The sequence below is a fragment of the Fukomys damarensis genome, unplaced genomic scaffold (genome assembly GCF_012274545.1).
Source record: "Fukomys damarensis isolate Sample0158 unplaced genomic scaffold, DMR_v1.0_HiC HiC_scaffold_20, whole genome shotgun sequence".
NCBI lineage: Eukaryota > Metazoa > Chordata > Mammalia > Rodentia > Bathyergidae > Fukomys > Fukomys damarensis.
This window is the reverse complement of record NW_022900932.1, coordinates 33,403,675-33,416,586: the sequence shown is the minus strand read 5'-3', so window position 1 is coordinate 33,416,586 and position 12,912 is coordinate 33,403,675. Positions and strand designations below refer to the sequence as shown.

General features: G+C 34.4%; 1 protein-coding gene across 9 annotated transcripts in view; it reads right to left on the bottom strand.

Annotated features, from left to right (window-relative positions):
- The window catches only part of Pcdh15 (protocadherin related 15), an 802,311-nt gene that overhangs the window by 668,001 nt on the left and 121,398 nt on the right, over positions 1–12,912 (bottom strand). For all 9 annotated transcript variants that reach the window (XM_033766616.1, XM_033766617.1, XM_033766618.1 and 6 more), the window contains exon 3: positions 5,447–5,565. In XM_033766616.1, coding sequence (XP_033622507.1) covers positions 5,447–5,537 — 91 coding nt within the window. In that variant the 5' untranslated portion in view covers positions 5,538–5,565. The remainder of the gene's footprint in view (positions 1–5,446; positions 5,566–12,912) is intronic.

The following is a 12,912-nucleotide window of genomic DNA, read 5'->3' as shown; positions in this document are numbered from 1 at the left end:
ATTAACTTGACCTCGCTACTTTCTGCTTACAGACTTCTGACAATAACTATAAAACAAGATTATGCTACTGTTATAAGTGCTTTTATTCCTTCTCATCCTAACTTCAAGAGATCTCTGTTAATTTACCTGCCAAAGTTTTAACTAGCCTTAATTAAAAGAGATGTTATAATTCAGTAGGCCAAATACATTTGAGTACACTCTAGATTCATAAATTGTCTTTTATGTGTGTCTCTGTCTAATTGCTTGGAGATGTTTATCTGATTATATTTTTTGATCAAAATGACATCAGAGATACAAATAAATTGTTAATTTCTACAACCTGGTTTTACAGGTTAAATAAAAAATTGTCAAGATAATTAAATATAAGCTGTTAGGTTTGGGTACACTCCTGTTGGTAAATAAAGAACCAGCTGCTCAGAAACAATTTATTCTGGTCTTTGTTCACTAATGGAAGACCCAGTAATTTTCATAGCCTTATGGGAAGGTATGCCTCATTAAATATGTTGTTATAAAAAGTTTACATTGGTTATCACCAAAGGGTTGAGTTCTAAGTATTTTATTGTGATATGTTTATAATGATCATCTTTAAAATATAATATTTTCTGTGAAAAAAAAGTTATTAAAAATATCCTTTTAGTGCCAAGCTATGTTACAGGACATAAGATTTCTTACAATTGCAATAATTATTATTGCTACTTTTCTGGTGTAAAAAATGTTTTCATATTGTCTGACCATGTAGGTCTTCCAACATATTGGTTGGGGCAATAACCTTTTGATTTAGGTATTTGCCCATCTCTTCTGCTCCACCTACTCATGATTACAGGTACATTTGTAGGATCATGAACTTTCCTTAGATGCCATCCTATTAAAGGTAATAACTTAAGTAAGTTTCCTGGGTTTTTTGTTTTTGTTTTTATGTATTTTAGAGAAAAATAAATATATTTAACAATAGCTATTTTATATAAGATACATATCTAATTTTGTTGCAAAGATAATGTCATCATGATTGTCATGCTAAAATATTATTATTATGTGTGGCTCCTGATTACAAGTATTTTTCTGTTAATATTCTACAGGAAAGCAACCACTAAAATATCCATGATTTATAAAAATAATAGCCCTCTAACTGTATTTTAGATTCACGGTGCTTGCTAATCTAGATAAAGTTATGATAGTTAAGCTCCTATGGTACTACTGATGTCATTGATCTTCTCTTCTGGGTGTTCAACCACTACAGGGCAAAGACCAACACTAAGAGGTAACTGGGCTAAGAAGACTGCCAATATTTTGGCCCTGACCCTCCAAGGTCATCCAAGGTATGAAGGAACCTTTTTCTATAACATCTTACATCTTGGTAAATCACTCAACCTCCTGAACAAAGAGATTGCTGGACACCAGAGGACAAATGTAATGTGTGATAAAGGAGGGTCACCAAGAAAAAAATCTCCCACGCCTTCACTAAAAGCACCATGGTCAAGCAAGGCCATGACTCATCCTAATGGTTGACACTGACAGAAGAGCTGAGAGGCTCTTTGCATGGTTAAACACCCAGCAGAAAAGAATAACCAAAAGAAGCAATCAATAAACAGGCACTAGTGATAGACTTTTGAGGCCCATCACTCTACCTCCCTATACAGGGATAGATCTCCAAGTGGTAAACCAGATAACTCAGTCTCAAAACAAGGCAACAACACCTATTTAATACCACCCTCTACTATCTCCCTGTCAATATCTAATACTGTTAGATATTTACGTCTGTTTTCTCCCACTCATTCTCTCCAATTCCCAACGCCCTAGATTTTAACCTGTCGGTCTCATATACTGGCAATTTATCTGCAGTTCTGGGACCCTTCACTATGGGTCTCTCATTCCCTACACAAACCACTAACCTGACATGCACAAGGCAAAATGACATCATTTGCCTTACTTACTCCCTCTTTATCTCAGAAGAGCACCCTGTCTATCTCATGACCTATACTTCATATGCAGCCAGGAGGCTCTCTAATGCCTCAACTGATCTAAAAATTTCAGTTACATAGCATTTCTCAGCCCCACCTGACCACCTATACAAAATCCTGGATGTTTAAAAGGATTCTCCCACAGTCAAAGGTCAACAAGAGGGCGGCCCCTTCCTGGTCCCCTTCTTGATGGAAGCGGGGGTCCTCACTGGCATGGTGATGGGTATAGCATATATCTCTACCTCTACATATTTCTATCAGGCATTGACAATAGAAATCTTAAAATACGTGGACAAAATAAGCCAACCCCTAAACACAGTCCAGGACCAGATTAATTCCCTAGCAGCTGTCCTGCTCTAAAATAGATGTGCCCTCAACATGCTAACAAGCAGCCCAAGGGGAAATGTGCCAGGCTCTAGGTAAAGAGTGTTATTTTGTTAACCAATCAAGCATAGTCAAGGCAAAGGTTAAAAATTACAACAATACATCAAAACCTTAAAGAACAATGGGTTATACGAGGAATGACCCAAAACTACTTCTGACTCCAACAGATTATGCCATGGCTACTTCCTTTATAAGGCCTGCTGACCTGCATGCATCTTCTGGCCATAGTAGGCCCCTGTCTGTTTTGCTGTTTTACTTACTATAAAGTAGATGTGTGAGTTCTAGCTTTGGTATTCAAGTTTGCTTATTTGTAAACACAAATTACTTTACCTTTCAATGGATTTTTGTCTTCCTTCTGTATCTATAAGTCAACTGATAGTTAATTTGTTTCTAAAGCAGTATAAGTTTTTCTATTGTTTCACTTACTAAGTAAATGGGTCTCTGTGTCTCAAGGTTACATATTTTTCTACCTTTCATTTAAGACAGAGATAAAACTCCAGGGCTAGAGGGAATAATAGGCTATTCTTGTATCTCAGATGTCACTAGACATCATAAATAATCTTTATTCTTGACCTTCGTTTGCATCCTCATTCTGGCCATGGTTGCCTCCTGCTTACTTTGATTTCTCCAAAATCAAATCCAAAAGGTTTCTAATCTGGTGGTCAATCAGTTTATCTTACAGGAAGCAACCACCTAGCCAGCCCGCCTTCTGGATAAAGCCCTATGACATGGATCCAGATCCGGCTGGTGTTTCTTCACTTCATAACTCAACCACAAGACCTCCACTGGTTCTATCCTCAAGAAAGATCAGTAGATGAGATCTTAGGTTGGTTGACAGAACATTTCTACCAGGCAACCCTCCAAGATTTTAGTTCAGAAAAAATTGCTTTCTGTATCCTTCTCATTATCTGCTGGCTTACACTCCCACCCCCACAACTATGAGTTGAGCTATCAGATTAAAATCTCCCAATGGCCCAAAACTTTTCCAACCCCAAATGTGGGACACACAATTCTTTTTATACATCTCACAACAGTACCTGTTGCCTACTCAAAAGACCTAAACTGTCGCTTGCCATACTCACCTAAAGATTGCCCTTTCTGCGCTGAGTATATGAGCTCCTGTTTAGATTCATTGTGGCAGAGACAAGGCTATTTAGTTCTCCTCCCAGAATACTGTAGCTCCCACAATTAAAAAGGTTTGTGGCCTCTAATTGACACCTGGCAGATTGACGGCTGGTTCCCACCCAACTTCCACACTAGATTTTTGCTGCATCTGTTCTGCCATCCAGTCACCTTGCTAGTTACACATGCACCTGATTAAAAAGACAAAATTATTATACACTTAACTACTTGGCAGCACTAGTATTTTTTAATTACTGCCACAGAAGGCCCTTTCCATCTATTATATATATATATAAAACTTTCAAAATACATCTTACTCAATTCTTTCACCACCATTTTAGGTCTCCTTCCCAATGGCTGTGCTGCCCCTCAAGCTTCTATACACGCCTAGATCAGCCCCCACTGCTCCACAATCTTGCCACCACTGCCCTGCTTGAAGCTCCTAAACAAGCAGCCCTCCACCAGCCATGTCACTCCTACAAGGGTAAGAGATGACAGACTAGAGATCCCTCCCTTGGCCTCTCCTCACCCCACACCAGACCCTTTTCAGCAGGAAGTAGCTATAGAAGAGAGATTCATTGCCCCTTTTCCTGAGGCCATAACAAACAAAAAAGGGAGGGATGTAAGATAAGCTCCTTGGAGTGGCTGCCATTATTCTGATAAATAACTTCCTTCTTCACCTTAAAAGTTTCCATTTCCTACATCACATATCACTGGTCATAAATAAAACCAATGGCTAACAAGGCTTGTCTGTATAAGGAATGATGTCCAATATGACATGCATTCCTGAGCGCCTGCCCATGCAGCAGACACAATCCCCAACCTGCCTGCACCAGCCACTCACTGTATATCCAAGTCCCTTCCCCAGCTCCCTCTCCTCTCCTCTCTTCCCTTTCCCATCCGCTGCAGTGGCTCTACAATCAAGTCTCTAATCTGGCAGTGTGCGCAGTGATCTTTGGCAGGTGCTGGCTTCTTTCAATAAATCTACTGATTTTATTAAAATAGTATCATGGATTATTTTATAACCACAAGAGATATCAACCATTCAACCTAGGGAAAACAGAGAATGTGCCTAACTTGAACACTGTTTGGATAAAGGCATATTAATCCAACTGCCATCAGTCAGTCATTTTTGCCAAGCAAAGTACAAAAGAAATGTACATATCTAAAAGCAACAAGATCATAGGACAACAAAATTAGGAGATAGTTAATTGTCTGCATTCTCTAACTGAATATATTTAGTATAAGCAATCAAAGGAGAAAAAAAAGAATGAGTTCTTTTGAATAAAGAAAAAATTGGTCCACAATTTTCCTTCCATTAAACTTAAAGTATTTACCCAAAAGCACACACATACACACAAACCCTATCTCTCATGCAGTATTCAAAGACAGTTTCCTCTAATATTGAAACATCTGACAAAGGCACATCTGGGTCATTACAGACATAATATGTTAAATCTCCCTACAGAGACTGAAGACAAATACATCTTTCCGAAGTGACTGAGTTGCTATCAGGGATTGACTTAAAATGTCAAAATTTAATTCCTCTATATTTTTTTCACTCTTTCTGAGTAAAGTAGTGGGTTATATAATAAGGCAAAGCCAAATAAAAGTGCTAACATTGAAACCACTTGTAGTATTTCCTTTGACCCTTAGAAATATTGTCTCAGAAAATTTTGTTATCTTTTATACTACAAGCTTCACTTGAGACATTTCATCATACTCAAGGATTATTAAGTAGAATTTAGTATTTTCAATAGCAATTAAACATCTTTTTAGTGACAATAAGTATTCATATACAGGTTTTATATTCGATTTTCCACCATAGTGGAACACTTATTAAGAAACAAAGAACAACTGATATTTACTAATCTTTAAAGATAAACTACAAATTAATATTATGAATTTGTGTGATGTTTCTTTTTTAATTTAATATAAGAAATCCTGGCCAACTTTAAAAGTTATACTAACAACAGCCTTACCATCGTCATACTGGCCCAAGCAGGTAGCAAAGAGAGAGCCAATGATGATCCCTGAAGCTAAAAATTTCCAGAGATAAAACTGTTGAAACATCTTCTGTCAAATTTCACTCAAGCTTAACCTGAAACAGCAAAAGAAACATTTGACATGTTCATTAATCTGTTATAGGTAAATAAAACTGTCACAACACAGAAAAGCCTTAATGACTTCATAGTTAATTACCTGTGCCATGCTATCCTTTAATAGATAACACACTTGTTTAATGTATTGTCCTTTCTGCACATGAATTTGGAGACAAGCAATCTCTAAGGAATGACATCTTTTCTGTTATTTAATTTGCAATCAGGTAGCTCCAGAAGTTAACATACTGATAACATTAGAAGCACATTTTCATTAAAATTGACTCTATGGATGAATCAAATGTTAATCAGTTTAAGTTACTAAACTTGTCTAAAGCATAATTCAATTATAAAGTAAAAGTTGCTCCTTAAGAATTTAAGATGGCAAAGCAGATATTGGCACCTTACATGAAAATATCAATGAAAATTTGTCTTACACAACTAAGTAGAAAAGCTCAGTATTAAAATGCTAATTTCTTTCTAGTAGAGTACTCAGAAATTGACTTAAGTATGCCAAAAAAAAAAGTAAGGATAGGCTATTAGTTTTTAGCACATCTGTCTTTGGAACCATTTAAATGAATTTGTATTTGAATTCCTTTGTCTTGCTTTGCAACTTCAAAGTTAAAAAAAATAAGAACTGATTGAGAAATCAGCAGCCAGTGAGCACACCACACAATCTATTAAAAGAATGATGTTTTCAATTTCTTCATAAATTTAGAATGTTATTCACAGAGAATTACACAAAATACTCTCAATTATAGATTGCATCAGAACAGGGATTTGAACTCTGTTTCTGTGATTCAGAGGTTCCAAACTCAAATGACTATGGGGAATGTCAAACAAAGTAGAAGAATGAATTAGCTTAAAGGGACAATAAGGATGGGGGTACAGGCTGTGATAAACTTCAGTGTGCAAAATTTGTCTAAAAAGGCCAGCTGGTGACCAGCTCTATCAGTGGTTTTGTGTGGGAATAGAAACCAGTATTGCCAGGTCTACTGATATTCCAGGAGAAGGCAGACATCCAGATTTTGGTTACCCAGTGTTTAGATGATTGCACAATCCTCTTTATAAAAACAACCACTTTTGGCAGCTCATAATGGTGTCTGAGATCTCCAGTTTCTATTTCTGCCCAGAATTATTCTTTATACTAGACTAGTTGTGGATAAAGTTCATTAGAGGACACAAAGTAACTGTTTACCCTTGTTTTTATTTAATATTATTCCATCCATATTTATTTTACATTTTTATGTTTAGTTGTATATTAACACTTATATGTAGGTATGTAATTTATTTAAAATTGTATTTAAAGTGGAAGCTCATTTTTCTACAGGAGAGGTAAATGTGTTGAATTTCAAAGATCATCACACTAGATCATATATATTTTAATACTGAATCAATTCTTAAGAAATACATCAGGCTGTTTGTACATTTGTTCTTTTCTTTTCTTTTATTTTATTTTTTGGTACCAGGGATTGAATTTGGGACCCTGTGCTTGTGAGGCAGGTAGTGGAACCACTGAGCTTCTACATTTGTTTTCTGTAACTTATAAAGGGCTCATATCTTTCTTTTATAACTTCTATACACACGCATCCCAAAGAAAAACCCATCATTATAAGATCTCATCATTGTGTACCACAACAACTCATATTTTCCTTTACGTAAAAGGTAAAAGAATATTAACACTAGTGGATGGAGAGTGTCGATTTTCTCTTTTAAAAAATCTAAGCTCTTCAATTTAGTTCTAATATGTTTGTGAAGGAATTAAATAGCATCCCTGCCTTATTTTAATCATAATTAATATGGATTCAAAACAGTACCTACAAACAAGATTATTTTGAGTATTAAAAAGTTAAGTGAATATAAGCACATGCTTAAGACAGCACCTCAAATAGACTGAACATGCCACAGTGCCTTTTTTACTCAATATCTGTCAACTCCTCAAAGCACTTAAATATCGATTTTCACAGTGTCTCTTTAGCCGAGTCGTGCGGCAGATATTATCATTATCCCCACCCTGTGGAGGAAATGCCAAGCTCACAGAGGATGTTACTGTCTCTGAGTTACAAACTGGTATGCACCTTAAAATTCCTTAGTTTGTAAGTCTAAAATTTCTGTTTATTCTGTCACAGCAAAGGACGGGAAAGTTTTCCAGAGACCACATGGCCCAGAAAGTTTTAAGAGATGCGAAGGTCTACAAGAGCCCACTTTACTGGTGTGCTAAACTCCAAAGATGAGTCTCGCATATCCATTCCCAAAAGGTTATATCTAGATGAAGATTTACAGAAACGATGGCTTCAGAATTACTTTTTCAAGCACAACACTAAGAAAAATTTTAAATATTTTAAGATAATAAAACCCTGGATGGAAATTATTTTTTAAAATTAAAGAAAAATCTCTGTCTTAGGAGAGGAGAGAAAAACAGAATCAGGTTTCTGTGGGTTTTAACTCTGCCAACTTCACTTTTATTTTATTTTCATTTTAAATATTATGCTCTCTCAAGGAGGATATTATTTTATTTTATTGCAAAATCAAAACAATGTGGTTCCATTCAAAATCCTTCAAGATGAGAACAATCTTATGGGTCATCATTTTAAAATTATTAAAGCCAATGCCAGTATTTTGTCTCCAGAAATAGAAATAGTTGATCTGAAATCTTGCACATTTTTATTCCAGGATAATTTATACTTTGGAAAATGTTACAGTAAAAACTGTATAAATTATGTTTTATAGTAGATACACTGCTCAGTACCTGGAGGAATAGGTTTGAATTTGCTTCTTTTTGAAAAATAAAGAAGAATAATCTCTATAAATCTTTATTTTCAACTGTTTAATTTATATTTCCTTTAGCTTCAAAGTAATTCAAACACATCAATGGACTCAGTAGTTATAGCAACCTGACAGAAACATGAAAAAGAGTTACAACTCACCATGTCAACCTTATTCCTTGAAACACAGAGAAAGTCTCAGTTTCTACCAATGGTAAAGTGAGAAGGTACCTCACAGAATAAGGCAGTGATTCACCAATCAAAAGAGTCCAGGATCAGGGCCAGGGATTTAGTTCAGTGGTTCTGGTCCCTGAATAGCAAGCACAAGGTCCCAAGTTCAATCCCTGGTACCCCCCCAAAAAAATGACTACAGGATCACAATGATTACTATACTCATTGTGCCATTCACTTAGCAGTCTACTTTGTAGTGGCACTTCTGTAATAAAGAAACTTGTGACAGATTAAATGCTTTAAATATGAGAGCTTTCATTTTTAGTTTTACTATGTCTAGAATTGAAAGAAAATATTCCACAGGAAATGAAACTCATCTTGCTAAATGATTTTAGGTAAATGAAAACCCATTTAAATAACACCTCCAACTTGGTGCTATACTTTTTTAAAAAATATATATTTCATATCAAGTTTTTGCCATACATCCTAATATAAAATTTCTTTGCACATCTCCTTGACTAATAAGTAATGTTTTACTCCAGAAACCTTGTGCATAGCCAATTCTAAAAAGGATGTATATTACCTATAATTTGATTATAGTGTAATTGCTTTTTAGGAGGGGTTATAATCGGTGCATTCTCTACTCCAGTATAGCTAATAAGTATAATATTATAACATTGATTGGGAAATAGGTTTCAAATAATGTCTAAATATTTTAGGGGAAATTAGCTGTCCAACATTTGCTGCTACAACTAAGAGGTTTGAGTTCCATGCTGAACCTTTCATGTAATTACCTTAAGATTAAAAATATTACATTATAATTACTGAATACAAAATAGAGACATTTCAAAATTTCCACCATTTGTATTTTCTTCAATTAAAGCTCATTTAAATTTATCTTGAATTTGGCCTTCTTAAAAATTCATTGAATCAAACAAGCACTTATGGAGGGTCCACTAGATGCCTTTCCTCTTCTAGGTAGCTAAACACAGTGAACAATAAAGCTCATTTCTCTCATGGATATGACATTCTAGAAATGTAGAAAAGAATAAACATAAATACATTATATCACAGTTACAAACATATTAAGTACAGAAAATATAAACTAAAATCCAAAAGGCATACTATCACGTTATACTCTTCATTCAATAAATAAGATTAGATAAAGCAACCAAAATGTTTTTTGTCAACATAATTTAGAAGGACTTTATAAGGAAAGAATATTTCAAGAGCCCTAGGTGAAAGCATCCAGATGGTATCTGCTACTTGGACAACAAATTCTTTCTCCTCTCTGGGAGGAGTATAAAACTTTTTCCCTGCCATTCCCTTCTGAATATAACACCAAAGCCTGGCAGTACACAAAGCTCTGCTTTTCAACCTTTTGTCTTTGTTCCCTGTGTCTCATGTGACTTGGAGACATGTGACAAAAGTAGTGTAGACCAATTCACAACATTATTTTCTCAAATATATTTTTGAGTGTTTTGAGCATTTAAGTATGTTTTTAGCCTCTGTCCCTGGCTGCTATGTGAAGAATCACTAACTTTCTTGAGATTTCAAAGTTTGGAGCACCCTGTCATTAATATGATAAGAAATTTCACTGTAATACTGCATCAGGCAACAAGCTGGCATCTCACAGTAAAGTCAGGACTGTACATGTGCAGTCTGGTATTTAACAGGTTGTTCAGTCAAACTCCTGGCACTTCTGATCACTGGCAAAATCTAGATAGAGCTATGAAAATAAAACCTGTCACTGCTCTGGATTACTCCTAAGAAATAGATGCTATCCACATGCTAGAAAAAAAGATACTCTCTTGGAAACCTCAACTATCAAACTGAAAACATCAACCTTTTCAAAGTAATCCTACCTCACCATACTAAAGAAGACTTTTCTTAAATGACGGGAAATATTTCTTCTACTTCAGCATCATGGGAATCATTGGTTATATCTTCACTGCTACAAGAACAACTGAAACTCTTAAGAATGACCTGTTGTTCATCTTTTTTATTTAGAATTTAAACTTCAAATACATTTTTAAAGATTTTAAAGTATTTCTCACTTTCTAGATTGTTATATTTTCCTTTAATATATACATATATACAATTTTATGTTATATATGCACATAAATATATTTCCACATATTATTTTCCAGAATAAAGGGTATTTATAACTTCACATTACAAATTTACATGTACATTTATGTAAACAATATTTATATATTCTTTAAATATTATTATGGGAACATTTGCTCTTTGAAAAATTACGCGTTTAATTCAAAGTCACGAATGAGTTCAAATTCTAACTCATTAACTACCTAATATGAAGTATGGTTAAAAAGTAATCTCTGTTTTTACGATGGGTTGGGTTTTGTTTGGCCCCCACGTTTCATATATTGGAGGTGTGATGCTTAGTGTAGGGAATGGGAAGTGGTAGACCTTTAAGAAGTGGAGTGTAGTGGAAGATCATTAAGTCCCCACCAAAGCTGAACTAATACGCCAGGCCCTTGAACTCCAGAATGATAAGCTAGAAAAACTTTTTTTCTTTATGAAGTTGTTCTGTTACATGTTTTTCTTTATTATACTAACAGGCTAAACATTGTCAGAGGATGTTGTGAGGTCTATCGCACCCCTTTCTGTAGTTTGGTTCAACCAAATTAGGTTAATTTATCCTTGCAGGAGACTACAGATGCAACAATTGTGTCTTGACAAAAAGCCTTAAAATGTGTGAGAATTTGCTTTTTTCATATTTATCTTAGGTTACATCAATAGGTGGGTAGGTAAACAGGTTAATAGACACCCTAAATAAGATAGAATAAAATAAAATCGATGAAAATAATTCCAAAATGAAGAGAAAAAAATCCACAAGAACTATTCTTAACATCAGTGCAGTCGTTTACACTGTACTGCACTTTATTTCTTGAATTGTAAATATATAATTTATAATTGTAAAAATTAGGGGCCGGGGATTTAGCGCAGTGGTTCGCTGGCCTGCCTTGCAAGCACAAGGACCCGAATTCGATCCCCGGTACAAAAAAAACCAAAACCAAAACAAACAAACAAAAAAACCAACAACTAATAATTGTAAACATTAGATGAGACTGATGTTACTTCAAATATATTTCCTAAATTCATTTAATAAAACAAGTCAACTCCAGCCTTTGACACTCTTCTTCTAGAAACCTTAGTGGGTTCTTGGAAAATTTAAACCAGTAACTCTTCTCAAGTCCATATACAAGGTCTAAGCTTTATAAAATGGTATTTTTAGTTATAAAATGCTACCTAACCAAGGGAAGGACAGTGGTTTTATTTGTGAGCAAAACTACTCAAGAATATAAATTGTTGAGAATATAGTTTACCCAAGATTTTAAAGATTTTACCCTATTAGAATACTTCGGTGTTCAATTTAGCCTATAACATTTATAACTCATTTGTTCTAGTTATACTAGTTGATTTTAAAAAGTGACTGTCAAAAACATTAGAAAAGAGTGGAAATTTGTTATCTTCTCATTATTGTCATTAAGTTGGATATTCTTTTAATGTCTATAAATATATAACAAAAACCTAAATATAAATATATAATATATAGTACATGTAAGATGCTGTGCTTCTACTACAGAAATAAACTGACTTAATTTCTTTGCAATGATTTTGCTATTGAGTAAGCACCAAAAACATACTTTTACTTATGTCATTTCATGTTACATTAGAACAATTGATTACAAAGAACCACATGATTAAATTTTAATTGCCTATTTCATAGGATTTTCATTTCCTTCAATTTCTTAGAGATGTCACAGGGCAAAAACAGCACCACTTAGTTTAAAGCTGAATTTTAAAGTTCACTGAAGTGCTTTCAGGATTTTATTTTATTTTTAACATTATTTTACTGGTACACTTTAGATATATCAAATTTAAAGATCTAATTAAAAAATGGGTGTCTGAAATGAATATGTACTTCTCAGATGAAGTACAAACAGAATATAAATATATAAAAAGTACTCATCACTGGTCATCATTTTCAGAGATGCAAATTAAAACAACACTGAGATTCCATCTCACTCCAGAAAGAATGGTCATCATCAAGAAATCAACAAGTAACAGATCCTGTGAGGTGGCAGAGAAAATGGAACCCATCTCCACTGTTGGTGGGATCTGTAGATTGGCTCAGCCACTATGGAAATCAGTGTGAAGATTCCTTAACAGAAACGAGGACTAGAAGTTTCCATTTGATCCAACTATTTCCATACATGCACAACTTTAAAGACAGCATAAAAGATAGTTTATTGTACTATTGTTCTCTGGCACAACATACAGATTCAAAGTTTTTTTTTTTTTTTAATTTGGTGAATGTTTTATATTCTAAGAAATAAAAACAAGCTAATGAATAAATGAGAATTCTCTTAGGACAAATTTCTT